The 27,532-nt window shown below is 41.4% G+C and overlaps 1 protein-coding gene across 1 annotated transcript in view; it reads right to left on the bottom strand.

Annotated features, from left to right (window-relative positions):
* Nucleotides 1–27,532, bottom strand: part of LOC129696078 (oxidation resistance protein 1-like) — a 239,933-nt gene that overhangs the window by 118,783 nt on the left and 93,618 nt on the right. The window contains exon 3 of the mRNA XM_055633485.1: nt 24,060–24,244. Coding sequence (XP_055489460.1) covers nt 24,060–24,244 — 185 coding nt within the window. The remainder of the gene's footprint in view (nt 1–24,059; nt 24,245–27,532) is intronic.

Here is a 27,532-nt window from a genome sequence, read left to right on the forward strand (position 1 = left end):
TAGCATCCTCCTCACAGCTAACACTGCCCCCCAGCTTTGTGTCATCCATAAACTTGGAGATATTGGCTTCAATTCCTTCATCCAAATCATTAATATATATTGTAAATAGCTGGGGTCCCAGCACTGAACCTTGCGGTACCCCACTAGTCACTGCCTGCCATTCTGAAAAGGATCCGTTTACTCCTACTCTTTGCTTCCTGTTTGCCAGCCAGTTCTCTATCCACATCAATGCTGAACCCCCAATACCGTGTGCTTTAAGTATGTATACTAATCTCTTATGTGGGACCTTGTCGAAAGCCTTCTGAAAGTTCAGATATAACGCATCCACTGGTTCTCCCTTATCCACTCTACTAGTTACATCCTCGAAAAATTCTATAAGATTCGTCAGAAATGATTTACCTTTCGTACCCATGTATACATTGATGGTGCCAAAATAGAGATGGTTGAAAGCTTCAAGTCCCTTGGAATAAATATCACCCGCAATTTGTCCTGGACCAGCCACATCGAAGATATGTTAAAGGAAGGCTTAGGAAGTTCACCATGTCCCCAACAACCCTCACCAACTCCTACAGATGCGCCGAAGGAAGTATTTATTGGGATGCATCACAGCCTGGTTGGGAAAGGGGTCTATCCAGGACCGCAAGAAATTGCAGAAGGTTGTGGATGTAGTCAAGACCATCATGCAACACTAACCTCCCTTCCAAGGACAAGGTTCCAGCAGCATAAAAAAAAACCCAGAATATCAAGGACATTTCCCAGTCTCCCTGTTTGAACCCGTAGTCATCCCCTCTCAAAAACAGTTTTACCCATCAGGGTAGCCGCCAAGGAACGCAGGTCCAGAAAGTTGGTGAAAATCGCAGAAGGATACCTGCCAGATTCAGGAACATCGTTATCTTTTAGAAATGTTTGAATGCTGCCATCTGTTACGTTGTACTGGTAACAATTAAAGAACAGTCCTCCCCTCTCCCATCAGGGAAGAGGTCCAGAAGTTTGAAAATGCTTACCTCCAGATTCAGGAACAGTATCTTCCCATCTGTTATCTGGTAATTGAACAGTCCTCTCATCAGCTAGAGTGCACTCCTGACCTCCCATCTACCTCATTGGGCTTTATTTTGCACTATATGTTTATTAATTTCAACAGTGCCAACAAACAGAATAAAGCCAGTACTGAAAATATTGCCAAATAAAGGAAGTCTTCCTCCCCCCCTTTCCATTCTGGATATGCTCCTTGCTCTTTCGGCCAGGCTTGTGGAATGTCTGCTAATCCTCCCTCATCTATGAGATGCCAACCATTGTAGAGAGCCACAGAAAGTACCAAAGACGTTTGAGTCACAAAATCAGTCAGCGGAATTGAACCAGGGACAATTTGAAATAGCGCTAATGAGTATCCTTTCTGCCGTTAAATGCACATTCAGCTGTGTGCAGTTAAAAGAAGATAGCTGGGTGTTGCGTTCCAACTTGGTACAGATGTCATCAAATCAGATCTTACTCTGTCTCATCTGCCTTCTGCAGATATCTATGGTCCACATGAGCAGAATATGCACTAACATCTGCAAATGAAAAGAACATGTACTGTACATTATAATTTCTATATTGGAATCCATTCAGCACTTAAACTCCCAAACAATGAGTGGGACAGGTCAGATTTTGCATCGTGCACATCTAACAATATATCCACTGGTTTCCAAATCTTTACGGGTTCTCTTATCTCAGTTAATAATTGAAGATAACTCTGGCATTACCCAAATAAAGCCATCTCTACGTAATGCTCCCAATGGGATTGAAACGTTGCCCCACAGGTTTGGGCCAAAACTATTCTATTTTTAAATATTAGAATCTTTGACATGCTTATCTATCACTGCTTATCATTGTTTTTATGGTTTCAGATTTTTGAAAACTGCATGCCCAGTTTCATAATAATCACCATATAACCATGTAACAATTACAGCACGGAAACAGGCCATCTCGACCCTTCTAGTCCGTGCCGAACACGTATTCTCCCCTAGTCCCATATACCTGCACTCAGACCATAACCCTCCTTTCCTTTCCCGTCCATATAACTATCCAATTTATTTTTAAATGATAAAAACGAACCTGCCTCCACCACCTTCACTGGACTACCACTCTCTGAGGAAAGAAGTTCCCTTTCTCCTTTCTTAATCTTTCTTAATCTTCAGTCTAACTGGTATCGGGTTATACAGTTAATTGCAATCATTTAACTAAATTAAACAAAATTCTGTGATTACATTACGAAGGGCAAAGAATGAATACAGAATGTTGAGAAACGACAAATCTCAACTGAGTGTGTATTCTTTGAGAAATCTACCGGAGGGAGCGTTCCCCAGTGTTGGAACAATGCTGTAGCAAAATAATTCATAAAACAAATGGAGTTTGTGCACAAGCCTTCACAGTGCAATAATGGCAAGTATAATATAACTTTAATGGAATTCACCAATGTCATCGCCGGCAACTACCTGCGTCATCCTGGTGACATCCTACATCATCCTGGCGACAACACCTACATCACGCTACCCCCATTGGCGTCAAGGCAACGCTCGACGAAAAGTTCTGCGGCAACCAGAAAGACTCTGCGACTCTTTGGGCGACTGAGGGGATCATACAGGCGACACCCCGGCGACCATGTAGTGACAGCCTAGTCGCCTGTAGTCTCCTAAAAAATCGGCAAAGTGGGTGGGGCAGGCCCTGTACTCTGAGATCTCTCATTAACAGATCTCAAGCAACAACGCATTAGTATTATTTCTGAAAATATAACATCATCGAGCTTTCGACACCAGTGAAGGAAAAAGAAAATCAACCTTTTCTAAAAGATACAGATAACCTATGATGACTATTGGGGCAAGTTCTAATTTGAAGAATTGAACTTGAATTTGAACACTCCTCTGTGGTTCGGGGCAGGATACTCACTTTATGCCTAAATTTAGATATAACAATTAATTGATTTGAAAAGGGTTTATGGGATGTAGTCTTAAAAAATTATTAGAGAATTGATTGTTAACATGGCATTCTTCTCTTGTCTCACCCATAGGAGGATAATCGAAGATGGGATGGGACTATTTAGTTGCTATCCTAGGATTCCTGGGATGTCAAGACTTTCATATGAAGAAAGACTGGATAGACTCGGCTTGTACTCGCTAGAATTTAGAAGATTGAGGGTGGATCTTGTATGTATCGTTAGCTTTTAGAATTGTTTGAATGGTGCACTGACTGGCTGACATTTTTAATTTCGTTGTGCATGGTTCATGTTACAATGACAATAAAGAAACTATTCTACTATTCTATTCTTATATGGGAGGTCAAAAAATTACAAAATTCTTAAGGGTTGGACAGGCTAGATGCAGGAAGATTGTGCCCGATGGTGGGGAAGTCCAGGACAAGGGGTCACAGCTTAAGGATAAGGGGGAAATCCTTTAAAACCGAGATGAGAAGAACTTTTTTCACACAGAGAGTGGTGAATCTCTGGAACTCTCTGCCACAGAGGGTAGTTGAGGCCAGTTCATTGGCTATATTTAAGAGGGAGTTAAGATGTGGCACTTGTGGTTAAAGGGATCAGGGGGTATGGAGAGAAGGCAGGTACAGGATACTGAGTTGGATGATCAGCCATTGAATGGTGGTGCAGGCTCGAAGGGCCGAATGGCCTACTCCTGCACCTATTTTCTATCTTTCTATGTTTCTATGAGGTTGACTGCAAATTTAGTTAATGAGTTCCCCTTGGAAGGTCAATACTAAACATCCAAAAAAGGGTTAGAATAGAATAGTTTCTTTATTGTCATTGTAACATGAACCATGTACAACGAAATTTAAAATGTCAGCCAGTCAGTGCAGCATTCAAACATTTCTAAAAGCTAATGATACATACAAGGTAAAATATTAAAGATAAACAACTAAATAAATATCACGGACAAAGCACGCATACACACCCAACCCTCCATCCTTCTGTCGATTCCACAGTTACCACAGTCCCTTAGTCTGGTTTTTACTTAGAGGTAAAAGGAAATTAGTTATGAGAAAGAACCCCTATTGACTGAGAGCCGAGCCAACATACTAAGGAAGAAGTGCTGGAGGAGGTCTATTGAATTAGAAGGAGGAATAAAGAAATGGGTGTTGAGATATCAAAGTCGATGTATTTGACCGGTGGATCTAAATTTGTCTAACCCTTGATAGTAAAGCAGCTTCTATTATCAAGGTGGAAAGAAATTGTTCCCAGATTCAGCATTCTTGATTGGATTTATGATAAAATTGACCACATATGGAAATTGATTGATTAAATTCGAACAGCTGGGAATTCCACAGAAATTAGAATGGAATTTTGAGTTTTTGAGTTATTTCTATGTTTCTATTGGAATCAAGGGATATGGGGGGAACCAGGCACGGGTTATTGATTGGGGACGATCAGCCATGATCATAATGAATGGTGGTGCTGGCTCGAAGGGCCGAATGGCCTACTCCTGCATCTATTTTCTATGTTTCTATGTTTCTATATCTATGTATATTACATTTAATTTCCTAATGACTTGGTAAGGACATCTCTTAAATTGGAGTTTGAAGAATATTTCTTGATGTAATTGAAGAGCACAGATATTGCTATTGATATTTGTTTGTTGATCACGATTCCTGTCTTTCACTTTAAGACTGTTAATTTTACTATACATGTATACAGAACTAAAATTACATGTCTAACTAAAATTGCTAACAAAGTTTGCAAATAAATTCTGGGATCCAATGCCTAACAATTATTGACCTAGACTGTGATGAGATACCACTTACGCAACCAACAAGGCAATTAGATCATAAATAAGATTTCCATGGTCTGTGATTAAATTATTATGTGGTCTACCAAGGACTGAGCATATTAGCCCCTGAAAGACAAGACGGTCAGGCAGCATCTCTGGAGAGAACAAATGGGTGATGTTTCGTGTCGAGACCCTTCTCTAACTGGCAGTTAATCTTCATGCACTTGTGAACACCGTTATTTAGGAAACATAGGTATTTACTAAAGAATGTATAAAGAACAGATAGAATAATGTGATTTTTGATCATTACTCTGATCAATTAAGACAAGTATGTAAAACAATTTAATTCCTTTAAAGATCAATTATTCTTTGGCAAGCTTTCGAAACCTAGAAAATGGATACGAACAGTTATGAGTGAATGTACATTTTTAATATAATAAAGATCTGACTTTTCTCATTACAGTTTGTTGATGGACTCACAAATTGGAATTAGCAAGGAATCAGAAACAGAGAATATTAATATTCAAATCAAAACCCAGGAAAACTGCTTACTGCAGTGGCTCTGTAAGTTGACGTTAGTTCCTGGAGTCTCAGTAGCTAGTGTGCAAAAATCTCTCAGTATCAAACAGTTTCATTTAATTTGCTTAACTGAGACAAGGAAGTAGAATTTCTCCTGGAGCTTATTCTATGCAGTTATAATATTATGGACAACTGGAGATAAGACTAAAATATGAGGACATTTCAGACCCCAGGAAAAGCAATGATGTGATTGGCTTCTATCCAGGCCCCTCCCCATTATTCAGTAATATTTTTGTTCAACTTTTCGACATATTCTACTAGCAAAAATGGGCAAAAGACAATCAAACACCTTTACATGTTCAATTAAGACCAGCACCGTGGCATAGCGCTACACTGCTGCCTTACAGTGCCAGAGACCTGGGTTCGATCCTGACTATGGGTGCTGTCCTTACAGAGTTTGTACATTCTTCCTGTGGCCTGCATGAGTTTTCTCCGGGTGCTCCAGTTTCTTCCCACACTCCAAAGACATATACGTTTGTAGGTTAATTGGCTTTGGTAAAATTGGAAATTGTCCCTAGTGTGTAGGATAGTGTTACTGTATGGAGTGATCGCTAGTCAGCATGGACTCGGTGGGCTGAAGAGGGTTAAAGGGCCTTTTCTGTACTATGTGACTCCATGGCTCGACACTTTCTAGTGATCCTAGCCTGTCCCCTTAGAACTTTGAACGTTTTGATCATTGATTTTCGAATGGCCTGTTTCTGTGCTGTATCTATAAAGTCTAAAGTCCATAACACACACTCTGATGTACAAATACGTTCTACAAACAGTTGCATTGAATTCTAGCCTTGGTGTTATTGATGTAATATCCCAAGATATCACAATTATAAAGGAGCAAAGGAGGAAGGTATCTCCCAAAATAAGTTTTGGTCACCCACCTTACAGGAAGGATGTGGTGGATGCAGAAGAGGTTTACCAGAATGCTGCCTGGAATTGAGGATATCATCTGTAAGGCGAGGGCGGACAAACCTGGATTGTTTTCTCTGGAACGTCAGAGACTTGATAGAAGTATATAAAATGATGCAAGACAAAGGTAGGGTTGACAGCAGAACCCCTTTGTCAGGGTGGAAATTTCAAGGACCAGAGGCAATAGTTTTAAGGTGAGGGGAGAAAAGTTAAAGGAGAAGTGCGAGGCATGTCTTTTTTTTTTAAGTGATCGAGGCATATATTGCACCATCAAATCTGTCTCCACTACTACCTCTGGAATGCACTGCCAGGCCTGGTGGAAGCAGATATGAAAGTACCATTTAAGAGGCTTTATACAGGCACATGGATATGCAGAGAATGGAGGGGTATAGATTGTGTGCAGAAAGGGGAGATCAGTTAACTTGGCATGTTCTAGTTTTAGCCACTCCAAATGGCCTGTTCTAGTTTTAGCTGCACTGTTTGATGTACTAAGGCTTGGAAGGAATCACACCTGCAGGAACCATACCCACAAAATCTACAGAGGCCAAGACGCCCGCCCATCTTGATGATTCAAAGTAATAATGTCTGTCGTGGCTAAGACCTGCCACCTTCTGCGGACAAACTTTGCATCTGGGACTGGACTCCACCATGAAGGCCATCATCAGTCACAATTTCCTATCATCCAAATGCTTCCATATCATTTTCAACATCGGTGGTGATCTTTGCCATCTCTCATTGCTTCCTGCTCAACATAGCATTAGAGACCTCAACGATAATCTATACTTGAGCAAAGGAAAATGATTCAATTTCTCTTTGTTCAATACAAAGTTAAGCAAATAATTTTACAACATTGCAAGCTTCACCTGCACTCGAGTGCGGATGGATTGTATATCAGCCCATTCCTTCCCTGGTCTAACTGCAATGACCATAACATCGTTGGTGTTCAGGGAATGATTGCGTGAATCTTTCATTCTTAGCATCCAACTTGTCATTAGTGTGCTGTTCCTGTCCTGATTGGATTGGATTGGATTCAATTTATTATCATTGCACTTTTCAGTGCAACAAAATGGTTTAGCCTGCAGTCATAACATAGAATAAATAACAAAACAAACACTCAACACAGTTTAAAGTCCCAAAGTCATTGTCTCTTATCTCCTTGTTCTCCCTCTGCGCTGAGGCAATCCAAGCCTCCGATGTTGAGAACCCGTCGGGTGATGGTGTGCGAGTCCCGCGGCTGAATCCGAGCTCCGCGAACGGGCCGGTTCAAACTCCGCGGCCCGGGGCGGTCGAAGCTGCCGAAGATGCCGCCCTCCAGTCCAGCGGACGCAGCTGTTGTTGCGGGAGCTCCGGAGGCTCCAAAGTCGGGTCGGAGGTTGGGTCGCCCCGCAACCACAGCCCCGAAGTCGGCCAGCCTCGCGTTGGTAAGTCCTGGCTCTACCTCTGGAACCTCGAGGCCGGTCGCAGTTGGAGGCCGCCAGCTCCGCGATAGGCCTCAGCGCAGACGGACACGGAGACGGGGGATATGGCAAGAAAGGTTGCATCCCCCCGAAGGAAGAGCCAAAAAATATACCACACCCACCCCCCACCCCACACACACAACTAAATAAACCGAAATAAACTGCAACAACGGGACAAAAGAAAACAAAAAAAGAAAAGACAAACAGACTGCAGGCGAGCCGCAGCTGCAAGGCAGTGCCGCCACTTCCGATATAGGAATCTTATATATATATCCAAACCCTACATATACCTCTGTGTTCTAGTTATCCTGCACAACTTACCGCTGCTATAATGAAAAGTATTTGAACATTAAAAACATCAGAGAAATTCACCAATACTCACATGTCAAGAGTTTTTAACTGCTGGAAGAGTGTTTTCCTGATTTCATATTCATCACATACAGATTCATTTTCCAGGTGCACATATTTGCATGATACCATCCTGAGTTAAGACCAACATTCCTGACGAGGGATTTAAACCATTGGCTGAGAAGGTATTCCCCAGCATTTTTTCTGGCATTAATACAATTCCGTTAATCACACTAACTTGATGTAAGAAAGTTTGCACGAACAGCAAAAGTCACAGAACAGCATTGTCTTGTTTTTCTTTACATTACCGTGTTTGGTCCTCCCTATTGATGTGTTGGAATCTTCTGTGAATCTCAGTACACAACATAGCAGCTAACCTTTAAAGACACTTGCCACAATACAAAGGAATACTTTCAACTACTGGGAACGTTGCCACTGAATGCGGCAGTGGTCAAAGTTGTGGTACAACTGAAGGCAGGCCAAGTCGAGTCTGTCTTGCTTGCAGGTAAACAGGCAAAAAAAAAATCAGATAAATACGCAAATATAAATGATGCATAAATTACACAAGATTGTGCAAAAAACAAGTAATTGGTGTTGAAATATAATTAGAAAGAAATACAAGCACACGGGCGTGCAAGTGATGGACCGCAGTTTCCATTGTTAAGGAAGGATTAGGGTTGTATTGGTTGGTTCAGTAACCTTATAGTTGCAAGGAAGTAGCTGTTCCTGAATCTGGTGATGTGAGACTTTGGGTTTTTGTACCTCCTGCCAATAGCAGTGAGAGTTGTAATGGTGGGGATCCTTGATGATAGATGTCATCTTCTTGAGGCAGTGCCTCATGCAGATGCTTTTGATGGAGGGGAGGGATGTAGCCATGGTGGATAAGGCCTAGTTCACCACACTCTGCAGCCTCTTCACTTCCTATGTATTGGAATGCCGTACAAGGCCACGGTGCAACCAATCAGGATACTTTCCACAGTACATCTGTAGAAGTTTGTTGGAGTATTGAGAGATTTATCAAATATGTTTAAACTTCTAAGGAAGTAGAGGTTAACTTAGAACAGTGCTCCCACAAGGTGCAGATGAACATGGACAGGCTGATGAAGAACACCCAGAACGCAAGGGGGGCATCGAGACCCTGCAAAGCTACCACAAAGCAAACAACCAGTAAGTAATCTAAAATAAAAACAGAAAATGCTGGAAATACTGTCAGGAAAATGCTGGAAATACTAGCAGGTCATGTCCTTCAACCTGAAGCATTAGTTTTATTTTCCCCACAGATAAAGCCTGACCTGCTGGGCATTTCCACCGTTTTATGTTTTTATTTTAGATTTACGATGGTTAATGTTATTGATTTTTGAAAAAGTGGTCGGTGTTGCTAATCTAAAATAAAAATAGAAACCACTGGAAATACTCAATAGAAATGTTCTGTAAGGTCATGGGCAGGAACCATTCATTCTCCTCACAGATGCCATCTGACCCGTTGACTTTTTGCAGCACTGTTTTTATTAATTGTGGAAGGGAGTTGCCAGAGAGATATTCTTCAGTCTGATGGAAACTCGCAGAGCACCTGTTCTGTGGGAAAGTCTACAATGGCTCCAAATACCTGTGTGCTGAATAAAAGTAGAACATATCTCCTCTGTAGCGTTTCAGTGTCCTCGTTAATGCAACAGTGAGATGGGGCAGAGATCACCAGCAACAGCCTGCAGTGATCCAGGGGCTAGGACGAAAAGGTGACAATGACCCCGATTCTGATTTCCATAGCTCTTGAGGATTATTTGAGATCGGAGTTGGTCAGAAAACTGTCAGCAAACAGAATTCAGTTTGAGTGCTGTCCCTTTAAATAGCTAGGTTTCACGGTAAACACATTTGGTTGTTTAGTGAGGAGACGAACAGACGTTGCTCTGTCCAGTGATGTGAAAAATCTCACGGCAGAAGTTATTTTGTGGGTTGCACTATCTGTTATATTACACAGAGGAGTTTTACACTGAAAGAGATGAAATCCGGTAAGAATGAAATTCCAGTTGTAAAACAAGATAAATTTCTCAACAGGTGGGACTGGCTCTGTTTTTGTCTGGTTGGAAGAATTTCTGGTACCAAGTCCTCCAACTGTCCTCCTGGGACTAGAGATAAGAGCACACAATATAGGCTAACATTTCAGTGCGCAGCTGAGGGAATGAGCTGTTGAAACAGCCTTGCTGCGTGATTAAGAAAAAGCTGACAAGATCATTCCTGCTAAAAAAAATAACTAGAATTCAGATGTCGATAGTATCCCACGAATGCTCCGACACTTGTCAGTGAAGAGCTTTAGATGTGAATTCATAATCTCACTGTCTGCATTTGTAGGATTTTCCAGGTTATCTTGGGAATTATCACTGTGTGCCTACACAGCGAACTCTTGCAATTTCAGCAGCTGTCGATCACAGGGAAAATCATCACCAGGATCCTCCTTGGTCACTTCTACCTTATGACCAAAGATTTACTCTTCAAATCACAGTGTGGATTCCATATAACCATATAACAATTACAGCACGGAAACAGGTCATCTCGACCCTTCTAGTCCGTGCCGAACACTTACTCTCACCTAGTCCCATCTACCTGCACTCACACCATAGCCCTCCATTCCTTTCCCGTCCATATAACTATCCAATTTACTTTTTAAATTATAAAATCGAACCTGCCTCCACCACTACCACTGGAAGCTCATTCCACACAGCTACCACTCTCTGAGTAAAGAAGTTCCCCCTCATGTTACCCCTAAACTTTTGTCCCTTAATTCTGAAGTCATGTCCTCTTGTTTGAATCTTCCCTACTCTCAATGGAAAAAGCTTATCCACGTCAACTCTGTCTATCCCTCTCATCATTTTAAAGACCTCTAGCAAGTCCCCCCTTAACCTTCTGCGCTCCAAATAATAAAGACCTATCTTGTTCAACCTTTCTCTGTAACTTAGTTGCTGAAACCCAGGCAACATTCTAGTAAATCTCCTCTGTACTCTCTCTATTTTGTTGACATCTTTCCTATAATTTGGCGATCAAAATTGTACACCATACTCCAGAATTGGCCTCACCAATGCCTTGTACAATTTTAACATTGCATCCCAACTTCTATACTCAATGCTCTGATTCATAAAGGCCCGCATACCAAAAGCTTTCTTTACCACCCTATCTACATGAGATTCCACTTTCAGGGAACTGTGCACAGTTATTCCTAGATCCCTCTGTTCAACTGCATTCCTCAATTCGCTGCCATTTACCATGTACGTCCTATTTTGATTTGTCCTGCCAAGATGTAGCACCTCACACATCAGTATTAAACTCCATCTGCCATCTTTCAACCCACTCTTCCAAATGGCCTAAATCTCCCTGTAGACTTTGAAAATCGACTTCATTATCCACAACACCCCCTATCTTAGTATCATCTGCATACTTATTAATCCAATTTACCACACCATCATCCAGATCATTGATGTACATGACAAACAACAGTGGACCCAACACAGATCCCTGAGGCACCCCACTAGTCACCGGCCTCCAACCTGACAAACAGTTATCCACTTTCTCTGATATCTCCCATTCAGCCACTGTTGAATCTATCTTGCTACTCCACTATTAATACCCAACAATTGAACCTTCTTAACCAACCTTCTATGTGGAACCTTGTCAAAGGCCTTACTGAAGTCCATATAGACAACATCCACTGCTTTACCCTCATCAATTTCCCTAGTAACCTCTTCAAAAAATTCAAGAAGATTAGTCAAACATGACCTTCCAGGCACAAATCCATGTTGGCTGTTCCTAATCAGACCCTGTTTATCCAGATGCTTATATATATTATCTCTAAGTATCCTTTCCATTAATTTGCCCACCACTGACGTCAAACTAACAGGTCTATAATTGCTAGGTTTACTCTTAGAACCCTTTTTAAACAATGGAACAACATGCGCAGTACACCAATCCTCCGGCACCATTCCCGTTTCTAATGACATTTGAAATATTTCTGTCATAGCCCCTGCTATTTCTACACTAACTTCCCTCAATGTCCTAGGGAATATCCTGCCAGGACCTGGAGACTTATCCACTTTTATATTTTTCAAAAGTGTCAGTACTTCCTCTTCTTTGATCCTCATAGTTTCCATAGCTACCCTACTTGTTTCCCTTACCTCACATAATTCAATATCCTTCTCCTTGGTGAATACCGAAGAAAATAAATTGTTCAATATCTCCCCCATCTCTTTTGGCTCTGCAGATAGCTGTCCATTCTGACTCTCTAATGGACCAATTGTATCCCTTGTTATCCTTTTGCTATTAATATAGCTGTAGAAACCCTTTGGATTTACTTTCACCTTACTTGCCAAAGCAACCTCATCTCTTCTTTTAGCTTTTCTAATTTATTTCTTAAGATTCTTTTTACATTCTTTATACTCCTCAAGCACCTCATTTACTCCATGCTGCCTATAATTATTGTAGATCTCTCTCTTTTTCCAAACCAAGTGTCCAATTTCCCTTGAAAACCATGGCTCTTTACAATTTTTACTCTTTCCTTTCAACCGAACAGGGACATAAAGATTCTGTACTCTTAAAATTTCACCTTTAAATGTCCTCTATTTCTCCACTACATCCTTCCCATAAAACAAAATGTCCCAAATCACTCCTTTTAAATCCTTTCGCATCTCCTCAAAGTTAGCCTTTCTCCATCCAATGAAGGTGAACATGATCTCTACTGCATGACAACTCAAAGAAGAATTGCCTTTTTATGTTCTCAGTAAATTCTATCACTCCATCGATCACGAGAGTCTGTGGGACAACTGTCCTCAAAAATCTCCTGAAGAAATTAATCTCCATTTTTAATTTGCTTCATGCAACCCATGTTCACAACCTTCAGGACTCCAACAGAGCCAATCTCAATAAAGACCCATTTAAAACAAGGCTGCATACCTTTTTCACTATTTTTGCAAAAATACTATCGTTCACATCCAACAATTTTCCTGCAGGTGGTGAAGCTAATCTTCAAAACTAATCAGAATCTTTCAATCTAAGCAAACCACATTCAAGAACCAAGGGCCAAGTCACTCAAATCTCGTAGTCCAAATGCAGAATGCTTACCTTTTGTCCACTCAATGCTGAAGCACCAAGCCAACATCAGCTTGTTTATCGAAGCATATGAGAGGATGGGCCCCAACATGCATAAGACTGAAACTACTTATTAACATTAGAAACTCCTGCATCACATTTCTTTACTACAATAACGTTTCATGGCAAGACCCCTGAAAATGTGAATCTCTTCACGTATCTAGTATATCACCTCTCAGTGAAGGAAAATATTGATGATGAAATTCACCACCACTTCAATGTGCCAACACAACCTTTGGTTGATTGAAGTAAAGGGTATTTGAAGATCAAGTCTGCGTGGTCTATTAAGCAGCAGTGATCCTTACCCTCCTAAGTGTCTTAAAACCCTGGACTACCTAGATCAAGCATCTCATTGCACTGGAAAATATACTGCCGATATTCATAAAACACAAAATCCTCCAAACTTACTGAAGGATAAAGGAACCAACGCCCACAGCACTGAGCCTGGCTCACTCTTTAACAGTTGCATTTGACAGGTCATCTTGTTCACATGGTCAACCCTTGACTCCCAAAGGAAAAACTTTAAGACTGTGCTCAAACCATCCGTGAAAAAATCTAACACCTTCCATGAATGCCTACCCCATGACCACTCAATGGATAAGTAGCCTTTGAGATGGTGTTGTGAACCACAGGTCTATGCATCAGGAACATAAATAAGTCCTGTGTAAATGTCATAAGATGGTCACCACTTAACAAACTACCTGCCTGCCTACCCTGACAAGCAGCTACTACCTCATCTACGAAAGGGCTTGCAGTTCTCATATTGGTCTCATCAGTCACCTCAGAACCCATTAAACCACAGAAGAAGCAATTCACCCAAGAAGTATATATATAGAAGTACTGACACTTTTAAAAAATATAAAAGTGGATAGGTCTCCAGGTCCTGACAGGATATTCCCCAGGACATTGAGGGAAGTTAGTGTAGAAATAGCCGGGGCTATGACAGAAATATATCAAATGTCATTAGAAACGGGAATAGTCCCCGAGGATTGGCGTACTGCGCATGTTGTTCCATGGTTTAAAAAGGGTTCTAAGAGTAAACTAACAGGCCTATAATTGCTAGGTTTGACTTCAGTGGTGGGAAAATTAATGGAAAAGATACTTAGAGATAATATATATAAGCGTCTGGATAAACAGGGTTTGATTAGGAACAGTCAACATGGATTTGTGCCTGGAAGGTCATGTTTGACTAATCTTCTTGAATTTTTTGAAGAGGTCACTAGGGAAATTGACGAGGGTAAAGCAGTGGATGTTGTATATATGGACTTCAGTAAGGCCTTTGACAAGGTTCCTCATGGAAGGTTGGTTAAGAAGGTTCGACTGTTGGGTATAAATGCAGGAGTAGCAAGATGGATTCAACAGTGGCTGAATGGGAGAAGCCAGAGGGTAATGGTGGATGGTTGTTTGTCGGGTTGGAGGCAGGTGACTAGTGGGGTGCCTCAGGGATCGGTGTTGGGTCCTTTGTTGTCTGTCATGTACATCAATGATCTGGATGAAGGTGTGGTAAATTGGATTAGTAAGTATGCAGATGATACCAAGATAGGGGGTGTTGTGGATAATGAAGAGGATTTCCAAAGTATACAGAGTGATTTAGGCCATTTGGAAGAATGGGCTGAAAGATGGCAGATGGAGTTTAATGCTGATAAATGTAAGGTGCTACACCTTGGCAGGACAAATCAAAATAGGACGTTCATGGTAAATGGTAGGGAATTGAAGAATACAGTTAAACAGAGGGATCTGGGAATAACCGTGCATAGTTCCTTGAAGGTGGAATCTCATATAGATAGGGTGGTAAAGAAAGCTTTTGGTATGCTAGCCTTTATAAATCAGAGCATTGTGTATAGAAGCTGGGATGTAATGTTAAAATTGTACAAGGCATTGGTGAGACCAAATCTGGAGTATGGTGTACAATTTTGGTCGCCCAATTATAGGAAGGATGTCAACAAAATAGAGAGAGTACAGAGGAGATTTATTAGAATGTTGCCTGGGTTTCAACAACTAAGTTACAGAGAAAGGTTGAATAAGTTAGGTCTTTATTCTCTGGAGCGCAGAAGGTTAAGGGGGGACTTGATAGAGGTCTTTAAAATGATGAGAGGGATAGACAGAGTTGATGTGGATCAGCTTTTCCCTTTGAGAATAGGGAAGATTCAAACAAGAGGACATTACTTCAGAATTAAGGGACAGAAGTTTAGGGGTAACATGAGGGGGAACTTCTTTACTCAGAGAGTGGTAGCGGTGTGGAATGAGCTTCCAGTGGAAGTGGTGGAGGCAGGTTCGTTGGTATCATTTAAAAATAAATTGGATAGGCATATGGATGAGAAGGGAATGGAGGGTTATGGTATGAGTGCAGGCAGGTGGGACTAAAGGAAAAAAGTTGTTCGGCATGGACTTGTAGGGCCGAGATGGCCTGTTTCCGTGCTGTAATTGTTATATGGTTATATGGTTATAAGAGGAAAACACAACACTATCTTTCCTTTGCATTTTTTTAACTACAAGGACACACACTGATCCCTTAATTTACAAGCAGCCAACCTCTTTTCTGTTTGTGCACCTTTCCATGACACTGTTTAGCATCAGAAAAAAAAAAATTCCCTATAATTCAAGAAAAAATATGTTTTGACATGCCCAGAGGGCATGAAAGGTACTATGGAAATGCAAGCTCTCTCTTTATATTTGACGTGCTCCCTGTGAATGCGATTCTTGCTGTTAGGAAAATGAACCTTCCAAACTTTTACACTGATTTATAGGAATCATTCCCCCACTTTCCAGCAGCAGACGCAAATATCAATGCTTTTGGAAAATGTGTTAATCCTTGCAGTTCTTTGATGAGCTATTGCAAGGTAATATTCAAGGAATGCACATGGAGAACACTATTTAAATGGAGATTGATTTGGAATGATCAATAAAATTGTAACAATTGCTGGGCAGGATATGCTGTTATTATTGCTGGAGTGCAGTGGAGGGCATATTGTATCTCACTGCAGATCTTTTCTAGGCAGCAGACTTTATCAAATATTCATTAAAAGTGTAACCAAATATCTGGAGGAGCATTACATTAAACCTTCCTTTTCTTTGGTTTGGAATTAAGCACTAAACAGAAACAATATCACTCTTGGACTGGAAATAAGTACATCAGTCCACTGTACTGTGATTTTATCATGCTCTAATATGCTTTGTAAATGAAAGAGATGTTTTTATTGCCAATTTTATTTTTCAGTTGGGAATCTCTAAAGTATGTGAACATACATTTCTTGTTATTTTTCAGATGCATTATTTTCTACATTTTACCCTCTGAACGTGTCATATTCCAATGAGCATTTGGGATCTTAAGGTTTGAAATTCAGTGAAGTAAGCCACTGAAATGACTTACTTAAAATGTATTTAAAACCTTCTCTAAACCTTTGCCATTAAGCATAATTAAAAGGTTTTGTAATATGCTTGCTGTTATCTCTGAAATTTTAAATGAGACTGCAGACTTTGTCCACGGACCAGAAATTACACAAATTATTTTTGACGCACTTTAATTTGCAATAAGCACATATTAAAGCACACGGGGGGAAAAAAATTGCACTTAACAAGTTAATTTGGATGTTCTGTGCGTCCATTGCACAAGCACAAATCAGAAACCGACAGCTGAATAATAATCATCACTTGGTTAATCTACCACCTTCCCTACGACTTGTTCAGCACAACACAATGATCAGATCCAGAATCTTGCTCGAAGGTCTATATCAATCCCAATCCAGACTGCACCCAAAATTCACTGCCTGCCAAAATAAACCTGTGCCAGAGGTGGAGGCCTGACAGAATTGAACTTCTGCACCCGAGAGGCATCCTGCCAGGCAGGTATGCTAGGTACTTCGAGCTAGCTGTACCAGGTGGGCTAAACCAAAGATAGACACAAAATTGCTGGAGTCACTCAGCAGGTCAGGCAGCATCTCTGGATAGAAGGAATGGGTGACGTTTCAGGTCGAGACCCTTTGGGCTAAATCCTCGTTCTAGGCTTTAATGTGAACATTTTCTTGCCGGCTGGTCTGCCTCAAATTCAGCACTTCTCCAGACACAGTGCAGAGGGCTAAGGAGCTGAAAGTCCTTTTATCTGGAAAATGGATTACTCCCAAATACAGGTGTTCATCTTGCACCCGAGTTAATGCCAATGTGGCACAAATGTGGCATTCCATTCTTATCCTTGTTCAGGTGTGAATTTAGATTGCTAACCACCATTTTAAAATTCAGTCTGTATCGGACAATAACAGTACATACTGTACAGAAATGTACAACGAAAGTCAGTGTGGCAGCACTTGCTACACGAACCCTCAGCAGTCGGGGGTAGGGTTACGTGACTGGGCAATGGCGGGAGGGAGTTGTCACGGGGTATAGGGGTGTGCCTTAGTATAGGACAAACCCCGGGTCAACCTCTCTCTCTCTCGCTTCCTCTTCCTCTCTCTTGGCGTGAGTATCCTGCCACTTCAGCAGGAGCTCAACTCAAGCCCACAAGGCAACAGCCTCGCAGCATCAACAATTACTTTTGTGTTAGAGGACTAAACGTGCATATATATCTAACCTATAATGCCTGAATGAAGAAACCGTTTATTCATGACGTTTGGTGCCTCTACTTTAGACTGTGGGTGCCGCCACACTTTACGCTAAAAATAAATTGGATAGGCATATGGTGAGAAGGGAATGAAGGGTTTATGGTACGAGTGCATGACGTTTGGTGCCTCTACATTAGGACAAAAGCTATTCAGTCTAGCTCACTTGCTGACACATCCCATGTTCAATGACATCAATGTCACAGTCAAGGGCACCACCCACAGTACCAATGCATTATGAGAAGTAATATGTGCACTTGTGGGTTGAACCCAAGTGTTTTAACACGAGGCACAAGAAGAGGGCATGCTTCCCCTTCCCCGCTCGCTTCAATCACAACCTCAACATCCTTGTGGATGAGGTAGGGCAGAGGAGTAACATCCACTCTAGGGTTCCAGGTTGAACATGAAGAGAGGCAGCATGAGGTGGTGGCTTAAGTCTGCTTTGGGAGCAAAACATTTATTGCAGTTTCAAGTAATGCTGGAAGGTGCTCAGTGCCACCATAGTAGAGTTAGAGCTCCCTCAGTTGTCCAGCTGCCATTGGGACAGTGAGTACATGGAGGTCAGACCATATTCCCAGTGCAAGCTCAGCAGCATCGATGTGCCTGCACCCATACAGTTACTATCACACAAATCCAGGCAAGCCTTTTGTATCCAGGAGATACAAGAAGCTGCAGATGGGAGAAACTTGAGCAAAAGGTAAAATGCTGGAGGAACTCAATGGGTAAGGCAGCATCTGTGGCGGAATGGAAAGATCAATGTTTTGAGTCGGGACCCTGCTTCAGACTGATGGGGTAGGGGAGAGAAAGCTAGGAAAGAGAGGTGGGGTCAGGGCAAAGGCTGGTAAGTGATAGGTGGATACAGGTGAAGGGGGCGGGGGCGGGGGATAGGGTTTGATTGGCAGACAGATGGAGGAAATCACATAGGCTAGAGGTGAAAAGTAAAGCCGGAGGGAGGAATATGTATCAAAGGAGAGTGGGGGTGGAGCCCAGTTTTGTGGGATGCATACTTGGGCACCACTTGAGGGAAATTTCCAGGTGTTTGTGCGACAGTGAGTGAGTGATGCAAATTGGAGGATGGGGGTGGTTCTAAGAGAACTGGTGGGAGGGGAGGTGCGACTGCAGATGGTGGGATGGCAAGGATTGTGAAGGGAAACAAGAGTGCAAGGGCATGGCGGAATGGAGTTCCAAGGAGTGAGGTGGGTGCCTGTTCTCTCAACTTGGTGGCAATGCGACTTAATGTGATGGACACGAGATCGGATGATGGTGGAAGAGTGAACATCAATTACAGTCGGGTGTAGGGCCATAGGGACACTGGTAGCAGATCAATTAGTGACCCTGCTGAGGCTGAGTTGGCAATGTTGAGAGATGGTAGAGTATGAGGGGAAGAACTTAACTGCAGCCAATGATGCCTCAGATTCCACATCAGTGGGTTCTTTAGGACATAGCAGCAAATAATTTAGAACATGGGCATTTAGTGCAGCAGAATCAACATAGTTGTGTCAAATCTTTACCAAGAAAACAGTTTACAAATTGATGAGTGTTCCTTGAGGATGTAACAAGAAGGTTAGGGTAGATAAAGAAAACTTAATTGGCACAACCTGAGGACTGGCTCACAAACAAAACACAGAGCTGGGATAAATGGATCAAGTTCAGGTTGGCAGGCTGTAACGAGTATGGGTGCCAAAGGGATCAAATGTCAGGACTCAACAATTTACAATCTCCATTCATGACTTTGATGAATGGGCCGAATATACTGCAACTTAACTTTTTACTGGCAAAGTAATAGGAAATATCGAAAGGACACAGCGAGTTCACAAAGTAACATTGATAAAGTGAGTGGGGAAAAACCAGATTCATTTTAGATTGAATATAACTTTAGGAAACATGCCATCACTTACTTTGATGGGAAGAATGCAACCGTAGATTATTGTTTGGATAGAGAGAGACTACAGGAAACTGAGGAAGCTGAAGGCTGCCTTGCATGAAACACTGAAAATTAGTATGAATGTATAACTAGTAATTGGGAAGATAAACATTGATTTTTTTATTATTATGTGGATAGGGTACAAAAGTAAAGAAATCCTGACACTCATGTGCAGGGCTTTAGTGAGACCCTTCAAGGAGCACCGGGTACAGTTTGAGCATCCTTATTTAAAGGATGTACATATTTGCATTGGAGGAGATTTGAGAGAATATTGATGGGGTGATTTCTGGGATGAAGGTGTCTTACAAGAAAAGATTGAGCAGCCTTGGGGCCAAACTCTTTGAGGTTCAATGGAATTGTGCTGATCTTAATGAAACACAAGATTCTGAGAGGTGGATACTATCAAGGCATTGCGCCTCATGGAATATCTAGAACCAGGAGGCAATTTTTTTAACCATCTCTCCTTGTTGGATTAATGGATAATGGCACTACTCATTGTCAAATACCCCCACCCACCTATATGATCTCCAATCCAGAAAAAGAGTCGAAAATATCAACTGTCCAATTCCCTCTTGGATGTTCCCTGACCCTCTGGGGTTCTCCAGCAATTTGTTTTTGCTTCATCTTCAAAGTCATTAGTCTAGAAATCCGTCTGGATCCATGACAACACTCAAGTAGCTCGGTGTCATCTAGAAAATGCAATCCATCCTAAGTCTTAAATGTTATTTCCACCCACCACTAAGCAATAAAACTGCAGTATATATCTTTTACAAGGTACGTTGCAACAACTTGTCACGGCTCTTTGGAGTGATTTCTATATAAATAAATGATTTTTACCACTTAAAAGAGCAAAGGTAGCAAACAATCAAAATGCCAGAACTTCTTCCTTAACAACATGGCAGAAGCAACAATTGCAACGATTGAATAAAAAAGGCATTTCATGATCTCATGTTTAATAAGGGAGGGGCAATAATGCTGACTTATCCAGTACGAATCTTCCCTTGTGTACAAACCATGCACAAACCATTGCTACTCAATACACTGATATACAGAAAAGGGAGAATTTACACAGCAGAGAATTATATATGTAGCTTCCGAGGAAAATAAGAAAAAATAACAATTTCACAGAGCAAATATGTTGTAATAACAAAGAAGCAAGGCGCCATTTAATTCCATGTGATGGTGTTCGACTCCATTGTACATTTGGGTGAAAATTGATAATGAACTAACAAAAGGATTTCTGCTGATGCAGCCAGTAAGTTTCTAGTGTATTCAGTTAATGAAAGGCCATACACATTAAACATTAACTCTGTTTCTCTTTCCACTGATGCTTAACACACAGTATTTATAACATATTCTGCTTTTATTTTAGATGCAGTATCTGCAGTATTTTGCTTTTGTTTCACTCTTCTGACCAGGATGTTCCTTTGTTTAATATCAATGTGCATTGATGTTAAAAACGTTGGTACAAGATGAAATTTGGCTATGATAGAACATGCACCTGACCTACATTTGTCAATTAGGCTCACAGCTAAATAGCAGTATCTTTGATGTGATACATTGCCCAGCACCATTGGAAGCAGTTTTGAACTTCACTTTTATATAATATCACACATAAAGTAAGTGGAAACTTGCCTTAAAACCACCTCCATCGTGCCAGTGCCAAAACACTCCACTGCGGCAAGCCTCAACGACTTCCGCCCAGTTGCACTTACCCCCATCATCACCAAGTGCTTCGAGAGGCTGGTCCTGGCACACCTCAAAAGCTGCCTACCCCCCACACTGGATCCCTATCAGTTTGCCTACCGCAAGAACAGGAGTACGGAGGATGCCATCTCAACGGCACTTCACTCCGCCCTCTCCCACCTCGACAACAGAGACACTTACGTAAGAATGCTGTTCATCGATTACAGCTCAGCATTCAACACCATTATACCATCAAAATTGATCACCAAACTCGGTAACCTGGGCATCGACCCCTCCCTCTGCAACTGGATACTGGACTTTCTAACCAACAGACCCCAGTCTGTGAGGTTAGACAAGCACACCTCTTCAACCCTCACCCTGAACACCGGCGTTCCACAGGGCTGTGTGCTGAGCCCCCTCCTCTACTCCCTCTTCACCTACGACTGCACACCTGTACATGGTACTAACACCATCATCAAGTATGCAGATGATACAACGGTGATTGGCCTCATCAGCAACAACGATGAGCTGGCCTACAGGGAGGAGGTACAGCACTTAGCAGCATGGTGCGCTGACAACAACCTGGCCCTTAACTCCAAGAAGACCAAGGAGCTCATTGTAGACTTTAGGAAGTCCAGAGGCGGCACGCACACCCCCATCCACATTAACGGGACGGAGGTGGAACGTGTTTCTAGCTTCAGATTCCTGGGGGTCAACATCTCCGATGACCCCTCTTGGACCCACAATACCTCTACTCTGATCAAGAAGGCTCATCAGCGTCTCTTCTTCCTGAGGAGACTGAAGAAGGTCCATCTGTCTCCTCAGATCCTGATGAACTTCTACCGCTGCACCATCGAGAGCATCCTTACCAACTGCATCACAGTATGGTATGGCAACTGCTCTGTCTCTGACCGGAAAGCATTGCAGAGGGAGGTGAAAATTGCCCAACGCATCACCGGTTCCTCGCTCCCCTCCATTGAGTCTGGCCAAAGCAAGCGATGTCTGCGGAGGGCGCTCAGCATCGCCAAGGACTGCTCTCACCCCAACCATGGACTGTTTACCCTCCTACCATCCGGGAGGCGCTACAGGTCTCTCCGTTGCCGGACCAGCAGGTCCAGGAGCAGCTTCTTGCGGCTGTTACACAACTTAACTCTTCACCTCGGTGATTGCCAGTCACCCATCCCCCCCGGACACTCCTTCCCCCAGAAAAATTGCACTAGTGCTACTGTATGTACATATATATATTTTACTGTTCCATTATTCTATCTTCGCTCTTCTGGGCGAGATGCTAACTGCATTTCATTGTCTCTGTACTTGTACACTGCACTACGACAATAAAGGTTGAATCTGAATTTTAATCTGAATTTTTTTACTCAACTTCCCATAATTTCTCTCCAAAAGATTCTGGGTTTGGGTGATCCATGCTCTATACTGTGATTGTATCCAGCATTTAATGAGGCTTTGAGTCAAGTAGCATTGGGAATAAATGGAGTTGCTATTAACACAGTAAAACAAGTTCTGCTTCCAGAAGCTTATCTCTGAACAGGAAGCAACTGTGCTATTCCTGTGCACCATTTGTTCCTGTATTATGTCAAAATGACAATGATCAGGTGGAAGGATGTGTTGAGCTGTAATTTGTCTTGGGGCTGATAGGAAGTATTAGATACTGAGTGATGTGGGTGAAAGTGTTGAAAGAAGGATGAGAAGGCCCAAAAAAAAGGAAGCAATTACATTTTAATAAGATTGGTGTCTGAAATAGAGTTGAAAGGCTATTACATTGTCATATGTTAATGTTATTAGGCAGAATAGTTCAAGAATTAATTCACATAATCTTTCTACTCACGATATTGTAGATTAACGTGCATCATCTGTATGGACAAATCTGATCCATTGTGAATAACCAACATACATGTCAAGTACAATTCTTTTGAAGGGTCTCACTCATGAATCATCTATTGGGTTCTGTGCCAGGCGGGCTTAGAATCTTAGATCCCACCAGTTTCTATGGGGTCTTGACTAATAATTAAGGGTAAATAAGGTGAGACTGGCCCTCTGCAAGGGATACAGGTAATATAGGTGTGAGTGGACTTGGGTAAAGATTCAGGACATTCCATTCAGCATTACATGTCATTGCCAACAAATAGATCGAAAATGACTGCAGATGGCAGTCTATTTGCAAGAGTAATCCATAATAATTCCCAGGACAAACTGCAAATACAATTGACAGAATTCCTCCCCCCAAAAAGGGCAATGTTTTGGGTGGAGGAAAATATATTTTTACAGAAATATTTATACATCATACCCAAAATGGTACAATACCCAATTTTGTTTGTCACTTGAACCATTGAATAGAAAATTTGGTATAAACTGATAGTGAACACAATGCAAGTTAAAAGTGAATATACCTAATCCACACAGTATAATAATAGCCATAACATCCACTCAACTAGAAACAGAATTAAATGCATAAAGCTTGTATCAACTGGTAACCAACAAGCAAGCTCTCTCTTAAATAAACCACAAGTATATATTTCTCATACCATTGAAATATAAATATTTCCAATAATACTTGTGAAATAAATAATATCTACATTCCTACTACATAGGCAATGTCAAGGTGAATATTTTGTGATGGCTCTAAACATGGTTTGCTGCAGCGGAAACTAAGACTATGCATCGCAACACCTACCTACTGTATAATATCTCTGGAATTCGCTTCGTTTAGTATTGCGCCTCTGTGTGTTGGCTCCATTATTCTGCGCCTCATCTGACCTGGTTGGCTTGAGGTCAGATTGTGATGATGGATCATTAGCTGTTATCGGACTGCTATATCCTGCAGCAGTCATGTCCACTGACTGGGACTTTTTCTTTAATCTGCAATAAAGGACAAAGTGAGATAATTTCAAGTGAACAAGTAGTATGGCATAATTTCTACTATGCCTTAAACATTACTTATTGTGTTATTAAAAAGGTCATAAATCACAAAAATAACAATCACCATTATCTAATTAAAAATTTGTGGTTTTCCGTGCAATATAGCTTTGTGACTATATTCTACCTCACACAAAGTTTGCTTTATTAATCTTATCAGATCCTTATCATTTCTTCTGGGTTATTTTATCCCTGCTTATAAGTTTACAGCCTAGCTGATAGTTCATAGTGAGCAAAATCAATGTTCCTTCAACACTTGAACTCCCAAAAAGCTTATTCACTGAATTTATTACTTTTTACTTGGTATTTGGAACATTGTTTCCCCTCTCATTAAAGGCAAGCTTTTGCTTTAAGGCTGCAATAGCTTCCAATCAGGAGAAGGTATAGACGTCATAACATAAAGGTATATCCTATCACATTAAAACTCTTTAAACATAGTGAACAAGAGCAGGAGCGGGCCATATGGCAAAACATGGATGGCCACTCAGACAGATCATGGCTAGTATGATAAACTGCCTCAACTGCCTGTTCTCATAATCCTTGATTTCCTCGTCGTCCGAAATTGGTCTTGGATAATACTTCATGACTTGGCATCCTCAGCTATTGGGGCAGAGAATTTAAAAGATTCACAACCCTCAAACAAAAATTCCTCCACATCTCAGGTTGGATCTGATATGATGCTTCCTGATTCTAGAAATGCAGGAGCAGTGAGACAAAACCTACCATATCAAGTCTCCTCTGAAACATTATGATTAATTATGATTACGATCAATCTTGTGTTTTATGATTGTTGGCAGATCAATTTCCCTCCTGGGATAAATAAAGTTCTATTGTATCGTATCGTTAAAAATAAATTATCTTCTTTGCCAGATAGCATAAATTCAATCTATTCTGACATTCCTGTACAATAACACTTTCATCCCAGAAATAATTACTTGTTATATTCACTTCTGCCAGTTATGCTTTCTCCTGTTAGTATTATGTAAGTAATGCCAGAGAGAAAAAAGGGAACCATACAATCTATTGTCAAAAAAATACAGACATATTTTAAAGTTTGTGCTTAATTTCTGTAGTTTTGACTCATATCCAGTGCACATAATAATTAAGCACTTGTGTGAATCACTGAAGTCCATTATTTAGGAAGTAATAGCAGGCATTTAGAAAATTATATGACAATCAATCAGAATTAACGGGTTTATGAAATGGAAATCATATTTGGCAAGTTTGCTACTCTTCAAAGATGTGACATATTGAGTGGATAAAAGAGAACTGGAAAATCTAGAAGGGAGTGAGGAAGATTCCATATAAAAGAATACTGTGCAAAATCAATGTGGGGTTGTGAATAATATTTTGGCATGGATGAAGAGTACCTAACTAACAAAAAAATAACTGCGGTTCAATGGGTCATTTTTAATTAGCTATTACTGAGTAATGAAACGCCACAGGATCATTGCCGGTGTCTCAAATATTTACGATCTATCTTAATGACTTGGATGGAGGAAGTGTACTGCAGCCAACTTTGGTGATTATGCAAAGATAGATGGGTCAGCAAATATTGTTTGGCACACAGAGAGCCTGCAAAAGGATATTGTCCAGTTAAGTGAGTACACAAGAAGTTGGCAGATATGTGAGGTTATTCATTTTGAATGGAAGAAATGCAGAGCAAGTTAAAAAAAAACCTTGAGATGAGCATTTCCAACAAGACGTTAGCATACAGGTGAAGCAAGTAATGAAGATACAGGATTTTTCATTGCAAAGGACAAAGATTTTTATAGTGCAGTTCAGACACAAGGTATACCAAAAAAAAATTTGCTGGAGGAACTCGAGAATGGGAGCATCTATGGAGGACATGGACATGGTTATTTCAGATCAGGATCCTCCTTCAGACTGACTGTAGTAGGAGTGAGAAAGATAGAAGAGGCGGGGTGGACTGACATTTCTGTCTTGCCCTCCACTATTGTTGGAGTGAGGCCGCACACAAACGGAAGAAACAGCACCTAATTTAGATTAGACAATAGACAATAGACAATAGGTGCAGGAGAGGGCCATTCGGCCCTTCGAGCCAGCACCACCATTCAATGTGACCATGGATGATCATCCCCAATCAGTACCCCGTTCCTGCCTTCTCCCCATATCCCCCGACTCCGCTATCTTTAAGAGCCCTATCTAGCTCTCTCTTGAAAGTATCCAGAGAACCGGCCTCCACTGCCCTCTGAGGCAGAGAATTCCACAGACTCACAACTCTATGTGAGAAAAAGTTTCCTCATCTCCGTTCTAAACAGCTTATCCCTTATTCTTTAACTGTGGCCCCTGGATCTGGACTCCCCCAACATCGGGAACATGTTTCCTGCCTCCAGCGTGTCCAAACCCTTAACAATCTTATATGTTTCCAATAAGATCCCCTCTCATCCTAAATTCCAGAGTAAACAAGCCAAGCCACTCCATTCTCTCAGCGTATGGCAGTCCCACCATCCCGGGAATTAACCTTGTAAACCTATGATGCACTCCCTCAATAGCAAGAATGTCCTTCCTCAAATTAGGGGACCAAAACTGCACACGATACTCCAGGTGTGGTCTCACTAGGGCCCTGTACAACTGCAGAAGGACCTCTTTGCTCCTACACTCAACTCCTTTTGTTATAAAGGCCAACTTTATAACTTTCACTTTATAACTTTATATTTATTCACTTTCTTCACTGCCTGCTGTAGCTGCATGCTTACTTTCATTGATTGATGAACAAGGACCCCCAGATCTCATTGTACTCCCCCTTTTCCCAACTCAACACCATTTAGATAGTAATCTGCCTTCCTGTTTTTAATTCCAAAGTGGATAACCTCACATTTATCCACATTAAACTTCATCTGCCATGCATCTGCCCACTCACCCAACCTGTCCAAATCACCCTGCATTCTCATAGCATCCTCCTCACAGTTCACACTGTCACCCAGCTTTGTCATCTGTAAATTTGCTAATGTTACTTTGAATCCCTTCAACTAAATCATTGATGTATATTGTAAATAGCTGCGGTCCAGGCACGGGGCCTTGCGGTACCCCACTAGTCGCTGCCTGCCATTCTGAAAGGGACACGTTAAACCCTATTCTTTGTTTCCCGTCTGCCAACCAATTTTCTATCCATGTCAGCACTACTTTTGCCCTATAACCTCCTATGTGGGACCTTATCAAATGCTTTCTGAATGTCCAGGTACACTACATCCACTGGCTTACACTTGT

This window comes from Leucoraja erinacea, chromosome 4, assembly GCF_028641065.1.
Source record: "Leucoraja erinacea ecotype New England chromosome 4, Leri_hhj_1, whole genome shotgun sequence".
NCBI classification, from domain to species: domain Eukaryota; kingdom Metazoa; phylum Chordata; class Chondrichthyes; order Rajiformes; family Rajidae; genus Leucoraja; species Leucoraja erinaceus.